The following is a 27,941-nucleotide window of genomic DNA, read 5'->3' on the forward strand; positions in this document are numbered from 1 at the left end:
AGGTACAATACTTTATTAATGTTGAACCGATATTTGAGGCCTCTGCAACAAATGCACATGAAGATATTAAGGATAAAACAAGGTGTAATGTTAGTAATGTTAATAGGACTAAACTTATGTGGGCTAGCTAGGAACACGAAAATCATAGTAGGCTCAGTTCCTAGTCATCAGCTCAGTTCATAGTCATTTTGTGTATGAAGTGGCAGTGATGTACCATGTTTCATCATGTATAAATACATTTACTTGGTTACATAGTATACCTATGCGTTTTCATTCTTGTCCCTGAGGGATAACAATGATTTTGACTCTATGTGTGGCCCATTAGCCGTGGCCCCGACCAGTGGGCCGCGGCTGAAGTGCCCTTGAGCAAGGCACCTAACCCCTCACTGCTCCCCGAGCGCCGCCGTTGTAGCAGGCAATTCACTGCGCCGCGATTAGTGTGTGCTTCACCTCACTGTGTGTTCACTGTGTGCTGAGTGTGTTTCACTAATTCACGGATTGGGATAAATGCAGAGACCAAATTTCCCTCACGGGATCAAAAGAGTATATATACTTATAATTATACTTATGTGCACAAAAAGTGCACAAAAACAAGTTAATGCCACTCTTTTTGCACCTTTTCTCCAAATCTAGGGCCTTGTAGAAAATCAATGAGAATATCCTAAAAAGTTTGGGCTGCTTATGAATAATACTCATTCAATATAATTTTATTATATTAATGCCCAAACATTGCTTCCCAGATCATGTGATTTTCTGGCTGTAAAACTGAAGTAATGTTAAGGGCTGAAAATAATATGAAGACCTAGGATTTGAACAGAAATATTTTACAGGCCTTGATTTTGGGACCCATCCTTGATATAGACAAGGTCTGAACAAAATCTGAGACGGTGCTGCAACAACCTTATCTGATTTGAGACGGTGCTGCAACAAACCTTATCTGATTTGACACAGAATGACCCATATATTTTGCCCTCCCTATCTGGAACTTAGTAACCCCCTAAGGGGATAAGGAGATGTATGTGTGTATGTGTGTTTGTGTGTTTGTGTGTATGTGTGTACGTGTGGTGTTTGTGTGTATGTGTGTTTGTGTGTATGTGTGTTTGTGTGTATGTGTGTTTGTGTGTATGTGTGTTTGTGTGTATGTGTGTTTGTGTGTATGTGTGTTTGTGTGTATGTGTGTTTGTGTGTATGTGTGTTTGTGTGTATGTGTGTTTGTGTGTATGTGTGTTTGTGTGTTTGTGTGTATGTGTGTTTGTGTGTATGTGTGTTTGTGTGTATGTGTGTTTGTGTGTATGTGTGTTTGTGTGTTTGTGTGTATGTGTGTTTGTGTGTTTGTGTGTATGTGTGTTTGTGTGTTTGTGTGTATGTGTGTTTGTGTGTTTGTGTGTATGTGTGTTTGTGTGTATGTGTGTTTGTGTGTATGTGTGTTTGTGTGTTTGTGTGTATGTGTGTTTGTGTGTATGTGTGTTTGTGTGTATGTGTGTTTGTGTGTATGTGTGTTTGTGTTTATGTGTTTGTGTGAGTGTGTGTTTGTGTGTATGTGTGTTTGTGTGTGTGTGTGTGTGTGTGTTTGAGTGTGTTTATGTGTGAGTTTGTGTGTATGTGTGTTTGTGTTTATGTGTGTTTGTGTGAATGTGTGTTTGTGTGTTTGTGTGTATGTGTGTTTGTGTGTTTGTGTGTATGTGTGTTTGTGTGTATGTGTGTTTGTGTGTATGTGTGTTTGTGTGTATGTGTGTTTGTGTGTATGTGTGTTTGTGTGTATGTGTGTTTGTGTGTATGTGTGTTTGTGTGTTTGTGTGTTTGTGTGTATGTGTGTTTGTGTGTATGTGTGTTTGTGTGTATGTGTGTTTGTGTGTATGTGTGTTTGTGTGTATGTGTGTTTGTGTGTATGTGTGTTTGTGTGTATGTGTGTTTGTGTGTATGTGTGTTTGTGTGTATGTGTGTTTGTGTGTTTGTGTGTTTGTGTGTATGTGTGTTTGTGTGTATGTGTGTTTGTGTGTATGTGTGTTTGTGTGTTTGTGTGTATGTGTGTTTGTGTGTATGTGTGTTTGTGTGTTTGTGTGTTTGTGTGTGTGGGGGTGTTTGAGCAGAGTAGAAGACTGCCAACCCTTGACCCTACTCTCTGATTAGGTCTGATGCTCAAATTCTTACCTCATCCATCTCACTCCTGACCAACTAACCAAGGCATCGAGTACTAGCCACTCCGAGGTGGAGTTGGAATGCCGGCGTGGAAAGCTACAGTAAGTACACATTCTGAAGACGAGACGGCCAAGGAAGCAGCTGTGATAAGAGACACGCTGTTACCAAATTTTGAAAAGGGAACATTTTTGAAGAGAAAATGTCGCTGCAATGTTACTTATAATAAAGAAATAAAAAAGAAATAAGTAAAGTGATTATCCTGCCCAGAATATTGGTCTGACTTTGTCTATTTGTGCATATAGTATATTCTATACTATATAAATTATATTTGAGGGATAATTGATATAGCTTATTTTTCACATACTCTTAAATGAAACAAAAGAATTCTATCCCAAACCCAACATTCATGTCCAAACTGTAAGGATTTACAGTTTACCCTGTCTAAGAACATATGTTACATTATGTCCCACATGGTGATCGTATCAATATAACGCTCAAAAGGTCCATGCTGTGGCATCATCCTGTGCCAGGAAGCAACTTGAGGTGTGAATGTAACCAAACAATTGTAAATCGGGTTTGGGAGATAGACCACTGAGAGTCATCCCAGTCAATGTGGAGATTTATTATTATACAGAACAACATAAGGTGATCAGACCTGTTTGCTTTAATACACCTAATTCATTTACATTTAGAATGTAGGAGACTTTGGAAAAAAATATATGAGAAGAGTTTGAAAAGCTCTGGATTCATTTATCGAGATTGGTGCCCGGAATATGTCCCACGTGCTTCCATGATTGCTTTATATTAGAATAAAGATTGAAGCTGCATTAACTGAAGAAACATCCTTATTCTATGAACACCTTGTTTTTCTTACAAAACCCATTTAGCGATGAATCATATCTCACACTATTATGGCCATATTAAAAACTGAATGGACCCTTTCAAGAGAGTTCCATTATCAGCATCATAGTTGGCCCCACAAGACTTCCTTTTTAACATTCCATATGTTATCTTAATGCAGAGGAAGTAGATTGGGGCCCAAATAGAACGTTAAAGCATTGTTTTTGTTTACCTTGTTGAAAGGGTCTATACATATTTTTATATATGCCTTCATATACTCTGAAATGAAACTATATAATTGTAATGTTATAGACCCAAACCCATTTAGAAATGAATTAAAGCCCACAATGTTGTGACAGTATTCAAAAATGAATTTAATATTATTTTTTTTCCTCTCATCTCTTCTGCTGTAGTGAACACTCACAAAAAAAGAAACCGAGAACAGACAGTATAACATTGATTTGACTTAAACACGCCATAACCAAAATAATAAAAATAACTTCCATTTTGTTTTTGTTTTACATTCATTTTCTTTACAAAAATTATAAATATTTTGTGTTTCACGTTTTATTTGTTTTCTAAAAAAAGAAAAGAAAAGAAAATCAAGTCTTAAGTGATACGAATAGAAAATGAAATGTTGAAAGACAAAAAACAAAACTAAAATATACTGCTGTGGGGTATCTAGAAGGCCACACTCGCTCGACCCAAAATAAAAAAATAATAAAATAAAACGACAAATAAAAAGCAGCGCAAAAACAACAATATAAAAACAGGTACATATTTTCCACTTGCGCTCACCTAAGGCAAAGAAGCCCTTCAAACTTAAGGTCTTCAAAAGTGCTCTTGTTACATCAGAGCATAGTTCACAGATGCACATCTCTTCTCAGTCATTTTTGGTAGAATTGCTGGCTAAAGGAACAGACTGTAGTGTAGAGGGCAGTGTGTGTGTGTGTGTGTGTGTTTCAGGCGGGGCATTGCAGAAGGCCTTAAAAAAAATGTTTAATGACAACGATTTCATTTTGAAATTTTGCAGAATGTTTATGCACCGATATGCACAACAAGATAGACAGGCAAAGCAAAAACACCCTCTCTTCTCCACCACTCACTAAACGCTGAAATAGACAAGAAAGCAGTGGGTTCCATTTTGCAGTTTTTCACTGAAAAACATTTTTTTAGGAGCTCATCTCCTGCTTGTCCATTCCCATTCTTTTCTTAAATGTGAAATGTATTACATTAGCCAAAAGGATCAGTCACAACACATATACTTAAAACCTTACATGAAGCCTTGAGGTTGTAAAAAAAACCCTGTCTGGGTGAACGCGTCCTATGTTATGAATGTGTGTGTGCAAGTGACCACTAGAGGGCAGATGACTCCTCAACAGCTTGACACTAGGAGGCCACAGACCTGACCAGCAGGGGAGGGGGTTAGGGGGGGGGGGACACACTCAAGCAGAAAACCAATAGGAATAGGAAATAGGAAACAAATAGCAAATTCAGAAAAATTGCAGGAAAGACAGACAGAAGTGCTCACTTCCAGAAGGTTCCTAGACATGTCACAACACCCACTGTGCGTGTTTTCAACTTATAAACTAGAAACTGCAAGGAAGCAGTACTGTCAATAAAATAACACATTTCCTGCAAATATCACCTTTAAAAGCAAACATATAAGGGAATAAAATTAAACATATATGAACTTTGTAACATTTTCCACCTCAATCTGAGGACTTACCATTCCCTGCACAAAAACCATGTCACTGAATTTCTGTCTTTGCAGGTGATCATATACCTTTAAGGTACAAACAAAAAAAAAAAAAACAATAATGCCAGATCAAAACAAAACTACACAACATAGAAAGTGAAAATTCTCTCATAAAAAGAAAATAAAGGGAAAGTTGTGTTGTCGTTTGTTTTCGTTGTTCTTTTCTAACTCAAAGTGCTGTTGCTTCCGTTCACATCCTCAACCGTCCTTGACTAGAACACTAGGCCTGGCATCCAAAACAGAAAACAGAGGCTCAAGACCTGTAGTACATGGCAAACACAATCACCAATGGCATGGCTCTCCTGAATGGACATGATTGGGAAGCTGCATCAAAGAGAGAGAGCCATTTTAAAAAGACTGTTTGGAAACCCAAGTGGATTTGACGATCATTGATACCACGAGGGGCAAAAAAACTGAGTAGTCCATGTATCTTTTCATTCACAATCACCTACTGGCTCGATAATGACCGATATTCCGTACGGCACACTTATATGACTGTGCACAAAGTGGCAAACACACACACATACAGTACACACATTTACTCGTGTAACTATGTGGCTGTTTGTGTTGGTGTTCATGAATGGCAGCATTCCATGGACAGATTTTCTACCCAAGGCATCTTCAAGTCAATTTTGCCAAAAAAAAAAAAAAAAGACAATAGCGACGAGACACGTGTGCACTGCCCCACTCAAAATGGCGTTTTATTGCCTACTCTCGCCATGCTTATTTCAGGCCACCTACAGTGCAGCTTCACAATGTCGACCTTCATGAAAGAAAGAAATAATAAGGAGGACAGAGAACAGAACTGATAAATATGAGAACAAACAAATCAAAACAAAAACAAATAAACAAAAACAAACCAAAAACAAAAAAACATATGGCACCACCTAACATTCTAATATACTATTCACTGCAGCCTCCAGCACAGAGTCCGTTTCGACCAATGGCTGGTGGCCATGCTCAGGGGCCAAGGCTTGTCCGTGACTCCGCACCTGGCCAGACACCTGTAGCTGGGTGGGGCTGGGCTGGGCGGAGCTTGAGGAGGGGGAGTGGCTGAGCTGGTAGTGAGGATGTGGGTGTTGGTGTTGGTGTTGGTGTGGGTGTGGGTTTTGGTGCGGATGTTGTTGGTGGTAGCCACTGCTGATGATCACATTGTTTTTGCCGCACCTCTGGTTCTTCTTCATTTCTAGAATGTTCTTTGCGGCCAAGTGCCCGACGCCCTGCTCTGCCCCCCCCCCTGGGTCCTCAAAACCCGGCTGATACTCTGTCCTGTATCCCGAATCTGCTGTGGCGGGCTGCCCCATACCCTCCCCTCCTCCTCCTCCTCCTCCTCCTCTTCCCCCTCCTCCTCCTCTTCCCCTGCCCCCGTGTCTCCCCGTGTAGCCGGCGGGCGACCCCAAAGAGGCGGGCGACCCGGCGAGGAAAGCTGCTGGCTCCACCTGGGGACCGGTGCTTGGGACTGGCAGCTTGGGCATGCAGCAGAAATCGTCCAAGAATCCGTCTGCGAGAAGCGCCACAAACAAACCAACAAACAAACAAACACACAAACAAACACACACACAAACAAACACACAAACAACGCATGGATATGAGTGGAGTACAACATAGAGTCCAATCAGAAAAAAAAAAGCGATGTCCAGTAACAAGCTCTTATCAGGTAAAAAAGTTATGTACATCAAGTCATATCAAGAAACAACAGATCCGTACTCAGAGAGAAAGGGAAAACGGTTCCCCGGGCTATAGCATCTGCATTATACCCCAACGCATGAAACAACGCAACCCTCAGCTGCTGACTCCTCACCTGGGTCGACCAGGACCATGCGCTTGTCCTGCGTCAGGTTGCTTCGCTCCTCTTGATTAAACGTCCTGTCAATCATCACCATCTCAGAAGAGGGACTTGATCGCTGAAATAAGTAAATAAGTAAGTAAGTAAGTAAGTAAATAAATAAATAAATACATAATTAAATAAATAAGTGAAATTTAAATGACTGATTTAGTCAAGAATGGAACTGCATCTTTCAGAAACAATTGTGCTACGACCGTTTTGAGAGTGTACAAGATCATTTATCAATAACACTGCAAAAAAAAGCTTTGGTTGGTGTTCAAGAAAGTTGCCAAAACACTGCCAGTAATACCAACTCAACAGGGGGTATAGTAAAACAAAGGCTGGACTCTTCTTTTAAGAGGGTATACAACTCATTCTTTTAGGAGGATGTACTACTACTCTACTCACTAAACTAACTATGTTATGGCTTGCTCAGATTATACAACTTCAGCCTGATTTTGCCATAGCCGATAAATCAACAGTGTCGTGCCCCGAATAAGAAAGGTCGGGAACGACTCCAAAAAAGAAATGACTCTTGTACTGTGACATATTCCACGATCAGCAATTTATTGTCTGCAACACGCCACAACGGAAAGTCTAGCATGTCAGAATTTTGGGGGAATTTCCTGCAACTCTGACACTGATACTATGACGACAATTATGATCTTGTATTGTGGCCAATCTCCCGACCAAGACAAGGCAAGAATTTATGTTTTAATGATCTCATAATCTGACATGTTTAATCCTAAAAGACCATCGTGGAAGACAAAAAAATATTGTATAATCTGTCCAAGCCATTATTTACTAAACCACATATTTGGAATTCCCTCCCCCTCCCAATAGTTGTTTAATACGACAGAAGTGCAATTTTAGGCATACGACCACTCTGCCACTTCATTAGACCCACCTCAGCCTCCACCATGAGAAGACGCCGGTATTTGTTCACCATGGCTTGAGTCCTCTTCAGAACCTGTGTGGCCACTGCCTCGAACTCCTCATCCACTGTGGAGGGGCAAAACCACAAACAATAAACAACAAGTGATCAAGTGAAAAACAAACAACAAACCGTAAACAACACTCAAGTGAAAAACAAACAACAAACAATGAACAACACTCAAGTGAAACATACACATCCTGGAAAACAAAGGTGCGCTCTCGTCTAAATACAAGTCTGTCTTTTCAGCCCCTTGAGCTAATCTACCTCTATTTCCTGTGAAGATCAGCCAAATTGTTCATTAGCACCTGCTGTGCAGAGAGCAGACACTTAGACCGATATGACGTGCAAACCCTTGCAGAGGTAGTATTAAAAGTATAGTGTGTTTACTCTAGCTATAAAAGGATGCTGAAAGCAAATGTTTGTTTCAGCCTGAGTTAAAAAATTATTTTGCAGCAGGCTTCCAAGACTGCAGTACAGCCATCAGACCACTTTACTTCCAGCTTAAGATAAGCGTGCTGACGCCATCCACACCTTTAGCGAATTCCTCCTCATTGGGCAGGGCTCCCTGGAACACGTGGAAGGGCAACAGTCTGTACATGACGTCATCTAGCGAGGAGAAGGGGGTAAGGTCTGAAGCCAAGACTCCGGTGTGGTCCTGCCTTAGTTGCTGCAGGATCCTGAGGCAAACAGAGACAAGACAGAGTCAAATGATACGCCAAGGATGCATGTAACAGCATGGGGTTACAATAAGATTTGAATACTGCAAATGGCGGCATTCATTCTTCCTAGGTGCAGCGCAGACACGGTGTAATAAAGGGATTCCCAAACTGTGGTACGTGTACCACCGGTGGTACGCAAGCTTCCACTAGGGGGTACGCGAGATGGATTTTTTTTTTTTTAAATCTTAAGCCTATGTTGTCTTTTTTTGGTGTGTTTCATAATGTGGTTCTCCACACTGTTTTTTTAGTGTGAGAGCTCATAGACCAGTTGCACATTTTGATTTTGTTATTTGTTATCATGTAAGCCAGCTAATTAAACATGATGCCTGGAATGTGTCAATAGAATGTTTTAAGTTTTTATGTTGGATGATGGGGGTACGCGAGTCGTCATTTTGTCAATCTGTCACAATGATGTTTTCAAACATGCTGCGGACTCACATTCCCCCTCTCGTGAGCTGTTGAGGTGCCGGCCTCTTCTGCAGGTTGAGCTGGACAGAGAAAAAACACAACGACAGTGATGAGTGTCAGTGAATCAGACCTGCAAACTCTGGAGTAGTGAAAAAGGTGACAGCATACAAAACCCTATTCACTTCAACTACCCTGGTTAACATAGAAAAGGTGACTGTAGCCAAAAGGTGACAAGTTTGCAGGTGTGGTGACTGCGACTCATGAGGTCAGCTTTGCTTCCACTAACGGAGTAAAACAGCTGGGGTTCCATCCAATTCAGCCCCATATTTCATGCCACTACTGGCTATGTATTGCAAGTTAAAAATAGACAATGGAGTTCAAAAGCTTGGAGATTATACGGGCAACAGAAATATAAAAAATACTTTTAAAATCCTATTGATATTAATAACTCGTTTCCATCAAAAAATAACACTATAATAATCAAGAGTTCATCTAACCCCCTTTCATACAGTATACATTTCACTCATTTCTGAACAGGAAAGCATTTCCTTTTGAAATGGTCAAAATCTGTACCAGGCTGGATAGAAACCAAGCTACTGTCATGTCATTCCCATCTCTCACCTGTGTGGTGGCCAGGCAGGGAGTCTCCTGCTTGATGGAGGGCACTGTTTTCACAGCTGGAAGAGAATTGTATGAGAATTTGTCAGAGAACGAAGGGAACCACTGCACACGAACAAGCCACTATCTGTGATGCTATGATTTGTGAAACTACTTATTGTGCATGTGTGGGTATACCTACCTTTGGTACCTAGCAAACTGACCAACTGAGGCTGTGCTTTCTGAGTGTTGGAGGAATCCTGGAAGGAAAACAATCATAAGAGACACTATGAAAAATGCGATAGGAAAATTGAATGTGTGATAAAAATTGGTTGGGTGAATTGATAAACTGTGGTATTAGCCTACAGAATTTGGTATGAACTTGGTTTTCTGAAGAATTGTGCACCATTGTTTTTGTTCCCACTGTATATATACTGCTCAAAAAAATTAAGGGAACACTTCAATCGTACACTGGATCGGTACTCTGACACTGTTTGGTTCTGAGCACAAGTAAAACTTTTGAGGCTAGTGTTTTATTTTGCAAGAACTGTCAGACATTCTGTGAATGTAGTTTGAGAATGGAGAAAAGCGTGGAAGGTTTCAAAAAATGTTTTTTTAACAATTGTGGAAAACTGTAAGTGTTCCCTTAATTTTTTTGGAGCAGTGTGCAAACAAGCCTCACCTGGCTCAGAGGAAGAGCCTGCATCTCAAACTGCAACTCCTGCACTCCGGCATGAGTGATCCCCGTTGCGTTCTGTGCCACGGGCACAAGGAGGCGCTGTCCTGCGCCCACCGTCACCTGCTGCCGCGTCTGAAGGCCCTGCCCTGACGAGCTGACGAGTGTCAGCCGTGTCTGAGTCGCGTTCACCTGGACGGGAGCAGGGCTGGAGGTCAAGCTGGCCGTGACACACGTCCAGACTTTGGGAGCGACGCCGCCGCCGCCGATGCCACTCGACCTTTGAGGGACCTGGGTCATCATGTTTGGGGACATTTGCCCCACTGTGGCCCCTGCTGCTGCCGTCACCACCCCCTGATTCACGATCAGCTGCCCGCCGGTGAAGTGCTGCCCAGCAATGAGCTGGACTGCCCCGCTCTGAGTGGGCAAGATGGAGTACGTGGTGGTGATCGTGGTGGTCGGGTCCACCTGCTGCGCGTTGGTTTGCAACACCTGTCCATTCACGGCCTGGAAGCTCTGCACAGACGACCCGGGCGTGAGCGAGACGGAGTTCGGCAACAGAAACTGCCCTGTGGACACGTTCGCCTGATGCTGTTGTTGCTGCTGCTGCTGCTGCTGCTGCTGTTGTTGACCTTGCTGACCAAGGGTTGAGTGAAGCACAATGTTGCTGGCTTGACTGACCACCTTCACCTGCTGAGGCGCCTGTGGGGAACTGCTGGCCGTATATGCCCCGCTTGCAGGGTTGACTGGGGCAGTGGCGTTGGGCTGGAGGCCCAGGTTGCTAATGTTGTACACAGTCTGTCCTCCCGGCTGCAAGGGTTTGGGCTGAATGGGCCTTACCAGTGCCTGAGGGCCATGCCCCCTCTGGATGATAATGTTCTGGACAGGTATGGACGTCCCACAGCCCTTGAAGGGCATAGAGACCTGCCCGGTGGCCGTGGGGGCGAACATCTCCCCCTGGTTGCTGGTGCTTGTCACTGCGTTCGCAGTAGGCCTCAGCAGTATCTGAGGGCGCTCCAGGCTGTTGATGGCCATCATGGAGGGTGTGCTGCCGTTGAAGGACCCCAGCACTTGGATGTGGCCCGTGGGACCGTTTGGCATTGGCATCTGGGGGACTTGCTGGATGAAAGCCTGAGGTTGAGCCCCGCAGAGAGGCAGTGGGGCAACTACCCCTGACCCCGCCACACCACCGAATCCCCCCGAGACCAGCTGCGGGGGGAAGGTGGCAGTAGTGGTGACGGGGGGTGCGAGGGGCGGCTGAGAGTCCAGGAGAGCCTCCTGCGCCAACGTCTGCTCGGTGATGTCCGCCTCCAATAGGGACTTCTGAAGGATGTCGAAGGGTTGCTCCTCGCCGCCAAGGTCGACCCCGCCGGGCGACGCTTCCGCGCCCAGTTCATCCTCGATAAACTGCAGGCTGTTGGAGAGCTGCAAGCCCGCCTCACTGCCATCGCCGAACTCCCCCAGGTGATTTGTGTTGTCCTTAAGTCCAGCACTGGATCCACCCTAGACGTGCAGAGATAAAAATAAAAGAATAGTAGAATAAAAAACAATCATTCCTGTAGAATAATAATAGTATTTGTAGCCGTTTTGGAATTCTGGGATTAATCAGTTATTTTGGAATGATGGGATTATTCTAAGAGGCAAAATAAACTTGTACTTACTGTGCTGCCGGTAAAAAAAGAGCTGGAGTTGCCATACGCCGCATTTGTCACATCTTCCTCCTCAATCTGGAGAACAATCAACAATCCTTATTAATCTTAATTTACCCAGCCATGTCACTACTTAAATAAACTACATTTACGAAATAACCAGGTCTCACCATTGAGAATTTTGACTGACTTATCTTGAGTGTTTTATTATCTATTAATGGAGACAACAGTTACTGCCTGTGTTTAGAGCAGTGGTTCCAAAGCTTTTCACGCCGACTTGGCTTTTCAGGGTTCTTATTCTGTGCATTTTTTCCCGGCCTAATCTCAAACCTCTCCTGCTTATGGAGGGACGCGCCCCACAGTTTTATTTGAGAACCACACTGATTTAGAGTAATAGGCCTACTTGTTGTGTGTGCCAAGTATTACACTTACCGATTTGTTATTGGAGCCATGAAGATAGTCATTCAAAGCCTGCACGTCTCTGTCAAAGAAAACCACACATATGTAACCTATACAACTCTCCATATACAACTTATTTCTGACTCATTTCAGGAGAAAAACAAAATCCTGAAGACATACTGAGATTATCTTTTACATTCTGTATATCTTATGGTTATATGGGTCTCAACAAGGGCAGTAGCAAAATAACACTTAATTCTAGCATCTTCAGACTTTCAGTTAATTGTCTTGTCCATACATTTCATTCACATTTAAATGACATACTGAGACTTGTATCAACAGCTCTTGAGGATAGACCTAGGCCTACCCTATGATATCCAGAAGCCGCCGATCATCTTCATCGTCCATGACACCTGAGAAGGGAATTTTACAGCCATCAGCACGTAGCAGACGTACATTCACCATCAAGATTAACATATGCCTAAGGATTGTTATTCATTGTATGGTTTTGCACTGGGCTACTTCACACTAACGATACAAAGGTTGAAATTTATACCATCTTTCCAATGATGATATGCTTTGACAGAAGACCCACACCCACATTAGTGTTAATATCACAAATGCCTCATTGACCCTTGGACTCATCTCTAATAGGCTAACAATAACACCACTGAATTCAGTTTTTGTTCAGAATTTATTCAGGTGGTCATTCTGTGCTTTGAGCTCTGGTCAAGAACAATCTGAACATGAATATATAATTTTGTGTAGTGATATAAAACTGTAGTTGTGTAGGCTATTTGAAAGCAAATCTCAGATATTCGAGATAGTCTCATGAAATGACAAATGGATTTGACACAGGCAGCTGGGGTAAGCCCATTAAACCAGTAGATCGAATTGTGCAGTCTAGCTGCAAGCTCTGAACCACATAGAGAAATAGGACACCAGATGATCAGTCACGGAACAGGAAAAACTAGATTTGCTGTTGTGTGGTTGTGAGAAACAAGGGCAGGTGATTCAGAAATGTCTGAACTAGTGTTGCACTAATTCTCATTTAATAGTTTATAGGCTGCTGAGGGGGACAAGTTGCACTTTCATATAAACCCACTTTTATGATGTAGCAGTAGAATGTTACTTTGCCATGGGAGCCTATATTCGGACAGTAATATTGGTAACTTTGATTGCTTTGGTGCAAACTGAACACAGATACGTCTAGTCTGTCCCTTCCCTGAATGCAAGCTCGCTGTGTCAAAATGGCGGCTGTTGTTTCGACACTGCGCCACTCACTTTGACTCAACATAGCTGCTAGCTGACAAAGAAAAAAAAGGGGGCATTTCATGTTAATCGATTAAGAAATGATCTATTTCAAAATAAGGCTGGACAAATCCAACGCTATATTTAAGTAAAATCGTATGGATATACCGTGAGGCAAATATTGGGTTTGCATGTTGGTAGGTAAAGTTGATGTATGGCTATCATAGCATTATGTTTGTTCACGTTAAGAATGCAGTCTTATCCCCTGAAAGCTATTTCATTGTTAATGAAAATAACAAATATAAATGTGTTTGATATATCCCATACTTGACATCTGGTAGCCTAACTAAGACAGGGGGCATAGTAAAGATGTGCAATAATTTGGCTAAATCTGATTAGCCGAATATTTTATTTTTCAGACGCTAGTCAGCAAAAATGCTTTGTTTTACAGGCAGTAACGTCCGTGAAACACAACTACGATCTTACTGTAAATAATTCACATTTCACTTTCCTGGTTGCAATAAAACCAAACACCATTGTAGCATCTCTTTATTCAGCAAAACGGGTATAAGAAACAGAACATGTTTGCTCTCCGTTGGCTAACACCATGTTTTCTTTTTGTTCGATGCACTGCATTGCAGACAAATGTCCCATTAACGTTAACGTTCGGTTTTTATAGAAGTAGACTTCCAAGTCCAGACACAATTAATGCTTTTCCGAATTAAGTAATGTTTTTAAAACATGTATCAAGGTCAGCAACATAAATTGGGCCAGAGAGTAGGTTCACGTTACAACATATTCATGACTGGCTAGCTAGCGTTTAGCTAGCCATTTTATATTTTTTTCAGCGTGCAAACGTTAACTTATCTGTTAAGATGGTTCGGTGTTACACAAATAAAAAGGGAGGTGGATACAAATTTTCCTTTCCTTCCCCTCTTAAGCTGATGATCAGAGGGGGCGGAAAAGTAGACGTAGCAACCCTCAAAAACTAATTTAAAATGCGGTTCGCGAGAAGAGGATTCAGTTTGTTTCGACATTGTAAACGCTTCCGTAATAGTCAACTCGTTCTCAATCGTTTGAAGAACAGGACATGCAACATATATGCTGCTTTCCCCTTTATGGAAATACAGCTTGCTATTTTACATCCAAAAATAGACCAAATCGACAGACAATGATAACCTCATGCGAGTACAGTGTGTAACGTTAGCTAGCAGCCTCAGCCTAGTATAGATTGTCGCTGACGCGGTCTCTTTTTCTAGAGAGGTGGACGTGGGGTTTCAGAAGCTACCATTTGTCTTCTGTTTAGCTCATCTGGCAGGATGGAAAACGTCACATTTCTCTAGAGTCGCGGAACAGATGAATTCCGACGTTGTCGTTAACGAAAAGAACCTGACGCTTAGGAAAAGCAGCTTAGCTGGCTAACGGATTTAAGCTAGCGTTCCTCCGTGAACAGTGGCCTTCTCGGCGAGCTAGCAACGGTGTCGTTTCCCCACCTATTTCAAAACGGGTTGAATTCGCCGACGGACCTTGCGAACTAAACCGCGTGGAACCATAAATATTTATTCCCATTTGCATAACATAAAGACGACTGAAAAAGAGGCAAACCCATACTCCTGTCTCACTCCTCTTGAAACCCAATATCACCATTTGGCAACTTTTAATTTGCTCCCCCTCCTCCTCCTCCTCCTCCTTCTTCTCCCTCTCCCACTCATATATTTTTCTCACTGTCCTTGTTCTGTCTCAGATAGATTTTTCTCTCCACGCTCGCTCTCTTCCCTCCCCGAAGGAAGGGGAGGAAGGAGGTTGTGTGTGTTTTTTCCTTGAAATTTTTATCACAAAATTATAATACACTCAAAGGGAAACTCACCGTCATGAAAAAGCAGTGCCTTGTCAACGGGGTTTCCTCGCCATCTCTGCACGGGCCGTTAGGGCAGTGTCGCTCCAGCAGAAGGCAGCATCTGCAGCTCTTGGGAAACTACAAGTATCCACACATAACAGTATTGTCCAAGGACCATAAGACAAGTCTCCGTAGAATACGGGTTCCATCACTGCATGGTATATATATTTCATGCATATAGACGTTAGATGCACATTAAAATAAAGTGGTTAGCTATCCCCATAACTTAATTAAGTTGTCCAACTGTAAACAAAACAACCATCCAACCATAGGGGGCGGGGTACTGAACAAACTCGACCACACCTCGTTACCTACAGGGATTTTCTGACATCTCAGGGGAAACAAGGAGTCTTTTGTTCATAAAGTGAAAGTCATTGACATGAGTTACATTATAAGTATATCATATAGGATTACTGAATGCTTTATGTATTCTGTTGTCAATTTTGAAAACACTTAACTGTTTTGTTAGTTTGCTTTTATACACACACACACACAGTGTGAGAGAGATAGCTATTTGCTTTTCATGTTACCTATCTCCAAATGCAGAAAACTACACAAATACATCAGGTGTTTGTTTACTTTATTTAATACATATTCCATTTGTAGCGAGTGTAGTTTTAATGCATTAAATAAAACGTGATTGCAGTTACACTTAGACATTGGACTTGGCTCTTGCCAGCCTTTGTGGGGAAATCGTACAGTCACAGCTATCTGTATCATACACACGCACATGACATCGGACATTATCTTTGTCCACGAAAAACATGAACGCAAATCATCAACTCAAGTGGACATTCGATTTTCATTCTAAGATGGGTGTGGTGCTGTGCGAGTTTCTTTAAAAGCAGCGGCAACCGGATGTTATGTATACAATCCACCAATTAAAACACGGTATACTCAAACGGCGCGTTCCACTAACGAATTAGAAACGGTTTTATTCAAGAGCTCTTATTTTTCATATATCCACTTCCTGTTGTCACATATCAGCCGAACGATATCTCTTGCGATGGAGACCACTGTATGTCAAGGAAATGATGATCAGAAACCAGGTGAAACGGTCAAGATTCCTGAACGCCTATTGAAGAGAGACCAGGCAAGGTTGGAGGAGGCAGAACGACGCAAAGACGTCAAGGAAAGCCAGGCAGTAACAGAGGAGAAGAGTGATTTTTTCTCCACCACGTTTCAGTCTGAGAAGGCATCCATCGAAGAGTTGCTATCCAACTGCACCGAGACAAACCGAGAAAATGCTACGCAGGTTTTGGAAGAGGCAACGGTCAAAATACAACAGCTGCAAAAATTCCTTAATGACAGTCTGGTGTTCCTAACACCTTACGAACTCAGACAGGCCCAGGCAACCTTACAAGCACTCCAGAGCTCCATATCAGACAAAAGAGAGGAACTTTTGCCAAAAAAGAAGTTTGCCTTTAAATCTCGCAACGTGAAGAGTAAAACTCCATCATCCTCTATCGCCGAGTTACCCAAGTCAACCAGCAACATCGATGCAGTCGTAAATGCCACTGTGGAACAAGTACAGTGCGCTTTCTCCCACATCGATTCTCAGGTTGTGATAAAGAGCGCGGACGAAATCCAGCAGCGGGACGTGCTGCTATCCCACCTGACGAACTGCAAGGTGAGACTGCTCGGCTCGCCGAGTACTCTGCATATCAAACATGTTCGTGACTGTGAGATTTTGTGCGGGCCAGTGTCGAGCTCGGTGTTCGTGGATCAGTGCACGGGCAGCATCCTCGTCTTTCCTTGCCAGCAGCTGAGAACCCATAACACTAAGGACACTCGGATCTACCTTCACGTCACGAGTCGTGCCATCATTGAGGACTGTCAAGGAGTCAGTTTCGCTCCCTTTAATTGGACCTACTCTAACTTGGATGCTGATTTTGCCGTGTCTGGACTGGACAAGAATAGAAATAACTGGGATCAGGTCGATGATTTCAACTGGCTCGCAGCTGGCACCCATTCCCCAAATTGGACTGTCATTCCTGAATATGATCGGAAAACCAGCTGGGATGAGTTGGTTCCTTCTGCTGAGTAGATGTTTGTCAGTATTTGCTTTTAAACAAAGGTGAAAAGAGGGGCATTCACTTATACACCCCGTGTCCTCAACAATACAGCCTTATAGTAAAAAAAAAAATGCACTTTGTCATAGTATTCAAATGCTAATGTATTGTGTCTGCTCCAGGCAGAATGTGCGTCCAAATAATTAAAACGTGATCAAAATAAACACATCTGATGATTCAGCAGCCTCTTTTCTTGTTTACATAGGATCCATCTCTAGTTCTAAAGGAGTCACTTCAGCACATGAATCAACTGCAATTTTGGAGGCTCAAAACTATAATGTCCTTTTGAAAAACAAAACAAAAAATCAGGGTATATATGATAAATATATGTGCCCATTAAATGACGTAGTATATAAATACACATGAAGTTTTTAGGGAGAAAAGGTTTCTGGTGACAATTACATTATGATGTAATGTGGGCTACATTATTACTACATTATAACATGCTACTTTTTATCATCAATTATATAGTAAGTACACTGTAACAATATTCTGTCCTTTCTATTAGTGTAGGAATGTGATTTGCATGACCGGCTTCCTGAATGTGACATTTTTATCAGTGTCTGAATGGAATACCAACAGTACGGTTACAGTTGGAAAAGAATGACTTTTACATCAGATTTAACCTGCACTGACAGTTTATCCGCTGTTTAGTCCAGCATCCACCACAGATCTTGGAACAGATAATTGCACATACAGGTAATTTCAGTACCAAATTCATTTGTGCATTGCTTTTCAGAATTTTGCCTTTTCACTATTGAAATGCCCGGCTTTTAGAGGTTTATGACCGATGAACATTATTGCTCTGCTTTGATTTACAATATGCATTTTTCTTGCCACCACAAACCACCCTGTGCATATGCACACATCTGTATCCCTATTCCGATGACACACAAGTGATTTGTTTGGAAATGTATTGCCAAGCAAAAGCATAGCAAGTGGCTGGGGATCTATAGACAAATTCATGGGGGGCAAATTTAGTCCAACACAGGCCAGGTATCCTGGAACAGTGCCCCCAACCACCCACCACCCCAGCACGAGGTGCAATGCTGACTCTCATTACCTGTCAGCTTATTACCTGTTAATTAAACACTTAAAACCATTTCTAGAAATCCCCCTGTTACCAAGCATAATCTGAAGGTTTCTGATATATGGGTCACCGTGCTGAAATGCTCTGGTCATTCCAGTATGCATGTTGTTTGTGGTCAATTCTTTCCTATAGCAAGCATAGCTTTAACTTCAAATCACCTCACAGGATTTGCAGCTTGTTCAGTTGACTTTTTGCCGTTGCAGGCCTCTGCCCTTTAGGTGGTCCCCCTTTGGTGCGGAAGTACTGATCTTACATTAAGCACCGACCACTGGGTCTGCTGGGTCCTGCACTTTTCCTTAAGAGACGTGAGCCGAGTCATGTGACTCGGGAGGCCAATCAGACGTCATGCCAAGGGCTTAGTTCAAAGGCTCATCAGCTGGCGAAGGGATTTCACCCAAATGGGATAACGCTGATTAGCATGGGTTTAGGATGACGTACTGCAACCTGGAGTTTAATCATTTGGATCTACCACCATCCTCCTCCCAATGCGGGAAAAGGTGCGTTGCTATTGATGACAGCACCTGTCTGGTTGCTGGCCTTAAGCATACTGAATTAATTTCATCTAATTGTAGTGTTTATATATATATATATATATATACATTTTCAATATTGTTTACATCTATTTGATCTTCTTCTCAGGCTGGTGTTCACATTTCTGTAGTATGGGTGCACTAAGGAGGTACTCAAGATAACCAACAGGCTTGCTCTTCCCTGGGATGGATCAGGAATTGCCTGTTGAACTGGCACAACTGCACAGTGGGTTGAGGCTGTGCTTTTTCTGACCTTCAGAGGAGCAGAGGGACTGCTTGCTTGTTTTGCACCTTAGAACTGAGGCAAAACCCAAACTTCAGCACTTACTTTTGAGGAGTGCAATATTTAAAAAAAAAAAAAAAAAGTTGATTTTTTTTTTAAGTAACAGCCACAATGGCACTGTTTAAGGTGAAGTTTGACCTGCAAAAGCGTGTGAAATTGGCCCAGATGCTATGGCTCATGTATTGGTTTGCAGTGACGGCTGGTGCGCTGGTTTTCGCCATGGGCCTGTTCTTCAAGATCGAGCTTCGGAAGAACAGCGAGCTGATGGACAACAACGAAAGCCACTTTGTGCCGAACCTGCTCATTTGCGTCGGGCTACTGGCCTGTGGCATCAACGCTTTTGGCGGGAAGATGTGCTACGACTCGCTGGACTCCACCAAGTTCGCCAAGTGGAAGTCCATCATGAAACCCTTCCTCATCTCGTGCGTCCTCTTTAACGTTCTCCTTTTTCTGACCGCCCTGTTTTGCTTCATGATGCGGATCCCCCTGGCGTTCACGCTGGCCGAGGGGCTGAAGAACGGCATGAAGTTCTACAAGGACACCGACACACCCGGGCGCTGCTACATGAAGAGGACTCTCGACCAGATGCAGATGGAATTCAAGTGCTGCGGGAACAACAACTACAAGGACTGGTTCGAGATCCAGTGGGTTAGCAACCGTTACCTGGACTTCAGCGCCAAGGAGGTCAAAGAGTGAGTGGCCACCATCTGTTTGAAAAGCACTGTTTGTTTGTGAATGTCTGTTGTACATCTCTGTTGAATGTTTTCCTTGTTTTTCTCGCCTCCACTTTTCATGTGTGAAAATGTGGAAGCTAAAGCTTGCAGAAAGATGGCACCAGTAAGGAATGTTGTTACAGAACTGTTGTTGAAGCTCTAGTGTGACATTCTACGTATCACCCTCTATGTGTGTTGCATATTGGTAGTCACTGGCTGATCTTTGAGTTTTGACCTTGATTAAGATCTCTGATCATTATAAATGCATCATTGCAGTGTTGAAGTATGTTTTCATGTCTTTGCTTATCTTGCAGTCAGTTGATCATTTTGAATAAAATGGGTGTGGAGGTGAAGGTGGGTGTGGGGGATGATGGGACGTTGGGTTGCACTGTGACTTCTCAGTTACATTTTCTGTGATGAGAACCTAATTAGTGGATATGGTATTCACTTAACACAGCAATCTACAGTGTAAGCGTTCTCTTTGCTGAGTAAACTAAGGGCTGGGGGCTGATTTTGGTGGTGGTGGTGGTGGGGGTCAACGTGCAGTGTAAGTGGTATCAAGCTCGCGAGCCAGTTTGGACTTAGCGGATAATCTTCTTGGATCACATTTCCTTGTCATTCAAGGCTTACTGTCCTTTCCAATCATGCCAAGACCCGGGCGATTGGCTGGGAATAGACCCGAGAATCTCTGCTGTGGCTCATCGAGGCATGGTGATGACGGGTCATCTCATTAGTAGCCTACTTCTGTGTTATGAAGATCAACCAACCATTTATTCCTAAGGGGGCAAACTTTTGATCAATGTATTTTATTTTAATCATTCTTCACTGTATTGCGTGGCATATGTGACTTTCACTATGAGGTTTCACAATGAAAAGCATCTGTGAACAACAAAGTGAGAATAGGTTAATTCAGACCAAAGTTGCCAAATGCCAAGTTCAGCTATTCTGGTATGTGTTGACAAAACACCTCCAGAAACCTCCAGTGTTGGACCCTCAGCTCTATAACAGAACAGAAAAAAGTCATAAGGTGAATGACTTGAGGTGAATGAGGTGAAATCTTAAACCCGATTTACAGTTGCCCTACTAGCGTCAATCATGCTTTCTCTCAGGGTGCTAAAAAGATAAGCTGCAAAAGGTAATCCTTGATTACCGTACGATACCAAGATGGAGGCTGCATAAACATGAGTCATTGTGGTGATGCCCATTGACACCAAGATCTCTCATTGTATTGGGCAACTGGTCTTCAGTGCTGTATTAGCTGAGATACAATGATGCATAACTTCTTTTGCACACGCAGGCAAATGTCTCTCTGTTGTCAGCTGTGATTTCAGACACCAATCACCAAATAGAATCAAAGACTTGTAAGGTTTAGAAATCATTCCATACCTTGAATTTACTTAAACATCAAAACCCTAAATTCTGTGTGGTTTGGTGAGAAATCCATTACATAAAGACGGACCTCATTGTTGGCTCAGCTTGTGGTTGAGGACCCCATAGGTAGACATCAAGTGCAAAGAATCTCTACACAGATCTGGCCTGGCTAGACTTCTAGGGAACTGATAATCGAAAGAGTTTCACTGACAGTCTGTAAACTCTGCTTAGGGCTTCCAGACGGAACAAAACATCTTTGTTTACCTCAGGTGCTTATAGTGCACTTTGCCTACACTGCTGCTAAAACCTATCAAAAGTCTTTATGACTACCCATAATCCCCTTGGTTTTTCATGAAGCCAGCTTAGTGTACTTAGTTGTTTGGGTAGATCTGTAGAACTAGATATATGTTTTGATTTTTTTTTTGTGTAGGCAAATGGGAATCAGAAATGATCTCTTCATATGACAGTTTTATTTGTCAGTGAAATTAATGAGACATTATTTAGAGGCTGCTGTGCATACATAAACCTTGAGTTATATTGATTGATTGATTGATTGATTGATTGACACTTCATTGATATACTTTATGTCTTGAATTTCCCCTTAGGGATCAATAAAGTATCTATCTATCTATCTATCTATCTATCTATCTATCTATCTATCTATCTTATTAATCCTGTACAGAAAATGTCGTTGTTACAGCAGCTATGTATGAACGTATGTATGGATGTAAATAAGATCCTGACGTGTTACTCTTTGCCGCCTTTGCCCTCTTCCAGTCGAATCGGCAGCAACGTTGACGGGCGGTACCTGATGGACGCGGTGCCCTTCAGCTGCTGCAACCCCAGCTCCCCCCGCCCCTGCATCCAGATCCAACTGACCAACAACACGGCCCACTACAGCTACGACCACTACACCGAGGAGCTGAACATCTGGAAGCGCGGCTGTCGCGAGGCTCTCGTCTCCTACTACGGCGGCATGCTGAACTCCATCGGGGTACTGGTGCTCCTGGTCACCGTCCTAGAGGTGAGACATGGAGGCAGGTGGAGAGAAGAGAAGAAGGGAGATGGAGAGCAGGAAAAAGGGAATAGGAAAATAGATAGATACATACATACATACATACATACATACATACATACATACATACATACATATATACATACATACATAGACACTGAATTAGGTTCATGAAGGGAGTTTATGGAAGGAATAAGGAGATGGTATTATGGAGTTGATATAGTATGAAGTCTGTAAGATGTAGCTTATGGAAAAAATAGATAGATAGATAGATAGATAGATAGATAGAGGAAAGAATAAGGAGATAGTATTATGGAGTGGATATAGCATGAGGTCTGTAAGATGTAGCTTATGGAAAAAAGACACAAGGACATTCATTCCCTGGGAACAGTAGAGATTTTTTTAAATGATTATCTTCTATACTTGTTGAATTGAGGGGCCTGAAAATGTCAGATATGGCTTCAACATTTTTCTATTTCTTATACGTAGCAGTTATTCTGGTACGCAAGTTGTTGTTCTCAGCCACATATGAGACTAACACACAACACAAACTTGTATAGATCTATCCAGGCTGGAGTTATAGGATGTCCTGAGCCCTTGGCACGAGCAGGCTGGAACTAATAGTCGACCGCTGGGTGCCTACTGGTCAAGCCAGATGTTGTGACTTTATTTCTGCCCTCCATCCGTCACCCGTGGGCCACGTGCGTTTGTCCCCAGGGTGGCATGTGTGGCAGGCGTAGCTGCACAGAACTTAAGGCTAATTCAATCCACTAAGACCCGCTTGGCGCTGGCTGCCAATGGCCGCAGCAGACTCCTCAGCACTCCTGAGGCAGAAAAACACAAACAAAGCAAATCAATTTGCATTCTCATGATTTAGGATTTATTATTGGCTTTTATATCCATGCATTAGTTTAGTCTTCACTCTTGCCTAATGCACTGTGGTAGTATTGGAATCCTTTCTACCAGGTTTATTTTAATTTATCTTTTATTTCGTTACACCCTGTAAAGTGCCATGAGACATGTGTAATGTTTTGGTGATCTATTAGTGAAATTAAATTGAAATAGAAATTGAAATTTTACCAGGTGAATTCCTTGGAGATTTTACATATCTTTTCCAATGGAGCCCTGGGCTCGCAAAAGTAAAGCATTGATGAAGATTAGATAGATAGATAGATAGATAGATAGATAGATAGATAGATGGATAGATAGACAGTTAGATAGATAGATAGATAGATAGATACTTTATTGATCCCAGGAATTTTAAGATTAATTTCCATTCCTGATATATAAATGAATAATCACCTACCTCTGAACACGGAACAGCACTTTTAGCACATATTGATCAGATGCAGCTAATGTGCTGAGCTAATTTGCCATTTATACTCACAAAAGCTTACAGTTAACCAAAACCATCATCTGGAAAATGCCCCTGAAAGGCCTTGTCAGAACCACACTTAAAAGCCCACCACTGAAGACATGGTCAAACCACAAATCCGCACAGGTGATCATGTGCAGTAGCAACAGAAGGGACCTTGAACCTGAAATAGTCCAGCTTACCCAGGTAAGATCTAGTGACACTGAGAAGCCAGGGAGATCCTGGAGAGGAGGGAGGCACGGGGGAGTCAGTGTGATGTTTTAATCTGGAGAGAGAGAGGAGGAGAAACAGAGACAGGTGAGTTGTAGAGGAGGGAGGCATTGGGGGAGTCAGTGTGATGTTTTAATCTGGAGAGAGAGAGGAGGAGAAACAGAGACAGGTGAGTTGTAGAGGAGGGAGGCATTGGGGGTCAGTGTGATGTTTTAATCTGGAGAGAGAGAGGAGGAGAAACAGAGACAGATGAGTTGTAGAAGCTCGAGCCTTTCACAATACTACATCCTCTTCTGTGCAGCAGGAACTTGTATAAGTATATATACTCTTTTGATCCCGTGAGGGAAATTTGGTCTCTGCATTTATCCCAATCCGTGAATTAGTGAAACACACACAGCACACAGTGAACAAACAGTGAGGTGAAGCACACACTAATCCCAGCGCAGTGAGCTGCCTTGCTACAACGGCGCTATGGGAGCAGTGAGGGGTCAGGTGCCTTGCTCAGCCGTGCCTACTGGTCGGGGTTCGAACCAGCAACCCTCCGGTTACAGGTCCGAAGTGCTAACCAGTAGGCCACGGCTGCCCCCAATCTCATGTTGTGAATGTGTGGGGAAAAAGTCAAGATTTTTAAATTGATATGCCATTGCATTGTCTTGGTTAGGGAAGTCATCTGACTGTAAATGTGTGAAAATGACCACTGTAGTTTAGATTGTTCTGTCTTGGTTAGAGAAGTCATCAGACTGCAAATGGGTGAAAATGACAAACTGCATGTTGTTCCTCCTCCTGGCCTGCAGGTGGTAGTAATGGTGGGCCTGCAGTACGTCAACACAGCCATGTCCACCCTGGTCAACCCCGAGGACCCGGAGAGCGAGAGTGAGGGCTGGATCCTGGAGAAGACGGTAAAGGAGACCTTCACTGACATCATGGCCAAGATGAAGGCCATGAGCAAGGGTGGACAGGTGGAAGAAGGGGAGGGGGAACAGGCTGTCGCCACGGTGAGCTGAGCTAGCCCCACCCACCTCGAACTGAGACCACTCCCCATTTAAGGCGGGGAATGTGAGATATTTATTGCCTCTCTGATGCAAGCACGCACCCTCAAAACATACTGCAACACACTGACACACTGCAAAAGCCACGTATTAAGGCCAACACCATACTAAGGGTTGTCAGGGTAGTGAAGACGAGCCACGTACGAAAATAGAATATTTGCCCATAGGTTTATCTAAATGATGATGTATATAATAGAACAAAATCTCATCCATTAAATCTCGGCACATCTCCTGGAGTTTCTATGTAAATGTGTCTTTTGATGATCCCAGACACATAAAACCCAGATGGTCCCAAACACACACTTCCGACCCGGCATAGAAGATCCTAAACACACACTTCCGACCCTGCATAGAAGTTTTAGAGAGATGTTTAATCAGATTATATTACACAATCCACAACAGATTCATTTTCTAGAGACTTAACCAGGCATGACAAATTCAAAAAATTGAAGTCACATCACTTTGCATTTGTATTTTTGCTTGTATTTTTTTCATGCTGTAATGTACAGTATTTTTTTTTTCTTGTGTTAAACATTAACCTTTTTTTATTTGCTTGACCTTTGACTTGATATTTGACCCTCAAACCATACGCTGTCTTGAGTTTAACATCCTGAGACCCAGAACCCAATTACCCTAACACACCAGACTGGTACTACGCAGCTTTCAATACAATTCAGACCTCATACCTTTTTTTTGCTATAATGAATTTACATGTTAGCTATGTTTTCACAGTAAGACCTGCTAATCATTTGGGGGGTAAAATTTCATCCAAGACTCATTCATTCTCAGCTATGTGTGGGGGTTTAAGTATCATTCTTTTGTGAAATTTGGCACATTTGTTGAATAATCTGTAATACCTATTTTATTACAAGTGTAAAATCTCTTACCGAACTGGGCGTAGCTGACTGATAACTAAACCTTTTTCGATACGTTAGGAGGTGTGAAACGTGTACTGATATACAGAGGCAGGATGCAGATGTGTAGGGTTTTTTTTCTTCTTCATGGGCATGGCCGGGTTTCACTCCACTTGCAATGGAGAAGTTTAAGTGAACCCATGTATTTATCCACCATCTTGGATTGGGCTGTTAGAGATGGGAGTTGGGTTCTGTTAGAGAAAAGTTTTATTTTTTTATTTTATTTTTTACACACCTTGAAAACTTTGCATTCCCCCACAACGCTCCGAAAGGGAGCACCAAGCAGACGAGCATCTTGCGATTTGTGTGATTTTAAGTCTAACTCCACAAAATGACAAAGCAATACTACGAAGACAGCAGCTCAGCAACACAAACAGTGTTTTCTTTTTGGGCTGTTTTTGGCTGTTTGTTGTCGTTTGTTCAAACTGCTCTGATGCTGGGTCATGGTGCAGAGGGGAAGTAGAGCGAGGGGCTCTCGGACACAGGGACGGAACACCAGGACGCGTCAAAACAGCGTAGGAGGACATTTGTTGGTTGGCAGCTAAAACCACCCCCGACCTCTGCACGTCAGACTCCTAGAGTTCAAGGTTCAAAGGTCATTGAACTGGTTATGGCAAGCAGTACAAGAAAGTCCCTTCGTTTCATGTCATCACACACTGTCTATTCCTAAAAAGCCAGAGGCGCTAACACCTGTCCACCAAAAAATGTAAATAGTGTAGAATTTGGACATATTGTACTTTTTTAACAAACAAAAAGACACACTGTTGTAATTTCACTGTACAAAAATATGCATATTATATATATTTATTGTTTTTAATATGAAGGATGTGTTTGTGCCGTGTAGGATGTTTTATGTAAATAAACATGAAAATAGTACCAAATACTAGTTTTGACGTATGTGTGTGTGTGACGTATGCTGTCTTTGCTGTTGTAAAGATTGGAAGATCACAGTGAGAGAGCCTGGACTCTCAGCAGGGGGTCCAATTGATCCCATGTGATCAGCTAATTATGGACTTACTACGTCCTCGTCCTTCTTGGCTCATGGATGTTGGCATTGCGCTGGGCAGCTCGATGTGAAGCGTGACACCAAAGGTGGACATCATACGGCTGAGGTCAGACTGGTGGATAGGCCTACAATAAGAGGCCCCAAACACACACACGCACACACACTCACACACACACACACACACACACATATTGTCATGCATCGTTTTGGTAGTCTGATGTTTAGTGGTACTCACACACGATTAGCTTGAAAATCATCCAGTGCTCCCCTGAGCGTTCCTATTGAGTGGGCACCACCATGCCTTTATTCCAACCTCAGTGTGGCGTTGTGATTAAACCAGGCATTGTACTGCAACGGCCAAAGTTCAAATTGTTTGAACTTTGACACCGTTGTCACAGTGATCTTTCTGAACGTGGCCAATGACTTTTGACACGTTCTGACAGTTTGACGTACTGGAACATATATAGTATACAGCGGCACGCCAAGCCTGCGCTGAATGCTGCTGCCATTCCTGGCCACATAGGGGTCATCCAGAGGTAATTTCCTCAAGTGTTTGTGTGACATTCCTGAAAGTACTGGCAAGAACGTGCTGATACTTGTCAGTACTTCGAGTGCCACTTAGACACAGAGTCTAGGGAGAGATAGAGAGGGAGAAGATAGGTGGCCGACTTTCTTTGGGTATTTTTGTTTGGCCAAAGCACATAAACAGCGGCTCATCTGATAAGGTCGCTAAGCGGCTTTAGCAGCTCACGGCTCAGCTCGCAGGCAGGCAGGTGATCAGGTGATGTTCTCTGGACCGCCGCCACCCTGTGAAGACCAGTCCGACAGACTTCCTGTGTATGCTGGTCTGTTGTTTATGTCGCTTGTCCCAGTTCTGCTTGGCGGAGAGATAAAAACAGCAAGACGGACTCAAACATTTTAGAGTGAACACAACACTGTTTTTCTGTGTAGCTGACAATTTTAGCGTCGTCCCAGGTCCCAACTGGGTGTATGTCGCAGGAAGGGTCAGGGTTGGAGCAAGGTGGGATTTCTACCTGTCTTAATTGGGATGTCCAGGCATCTCACACGAAAAGGTCCTTTGGTCAAGTGAGAGTTAACAGACTGTATTTACAGTGACCAAAGATAGTAAGTCCAAAGGAAACACATTTAGTAAGTCTGCATTTTAACTGGAGTTTTTATGTGTTATGGACGTATGCCTAAGATGCCTAAGATGTAAC

The 27,941-nt window shown here is 42.8% G+C and overlaps 3 protein-coding genes across 3 annotated transcripts; 2 read left to right on the plus strand and 1 right to left on the minus strand.

The window, feature by feature from the left end:
* Positions 1–5,645: 5,645 nt before the first annotated feature.
* bicral (BICRA like chromatin remodeling complex associated protein) lies at positions 5,646–15,361 on the minus strand. The gene is made up of 13 exons (XM_048234055.1): positions 15,067–15,361; positions 12,316–12,361; positions 11,982–12,030; positions 11,562–11,627; positions 9,907–11,403; positions 9,427–9,484; positions 9,249–9,304; positions 8,658–8,707; positions 8,032–8,177; positions 7,471–7,565; positions 6,540–6,642; positions 6,093–6,239; positions 5,646–5,878 (listed from the first exon to the last, which is right to left on the minus strand). The coding sequence occupies exons 2-13, from the start codon at positions 12,354–12,356 to the stop codon at positions 5,646–5,648; spliced, it is 2,541 nt and encodes an 846-aa protein (XP_048090012.1). The 5' UTR covers positions 12,357–12,361; positions 15,067–15,361.
* Positions 15,362–15,908: 547 nt separating this feature from the next.
* On the plus strand, positions 15,909–17,348 carry tbcc (tubulin folding cofactor C). The gene is made up of 2 exons (XM_048234056.1): positions 15,909–15,912; positions 16,023–17,348. The coding sequence occupies exons 1-2, from the start codon at positions 15,909–15,911 to the stop codon at positions 17,141–17,143; spliced, it is 1,125 nt and encodes a 374-aa protein (XP_048090013.1). The 3' UTR covers positions 17,144–17,348.
* Positions 17,349–18,436: 1,088 nt separating this feature from the next.
* On the plus strand, positions 18,437–26,599 carry prph2a (peripherin 2a (retinal degeneration, slow)). Its single transcript, XM_048234135.1, has 4 exons — positions 18,437–18,755; positions 18,898–19,763; positions 21,933–22,179; positions 24,550–26,599. Exons 2-4 carry the CDS (start codon positions 19,183–19,185, stop codon positions 24,757–24,759), a joined length of 1,038 nt encoding a protein of 345 aa, XP_048090092.1. The 5' UTR covers positions 18,437–18,755; positions 18,898–19,182; the 3' UTR covers positions 24,760–26,599.
* Positions 26,600–27,941: the final 1,342 nt, after the last annotated feature.

This window comes from Alosa alosa, chromosome 22 (genome assembly GCF_017589495.1).
Source record: "Alosa alosa isolate M-15738 ecotype Scorff River chromosome 22, AALO_Geno_1.1, whole genome shotgun sequence".
NCBI classification, from domain to species: domain Eukaryota; kingdom Metazoa; phylum Chordata; class Actinopteri; order Clupeiformes; family Clupeidae; genus Alosa; species Alosa alosa.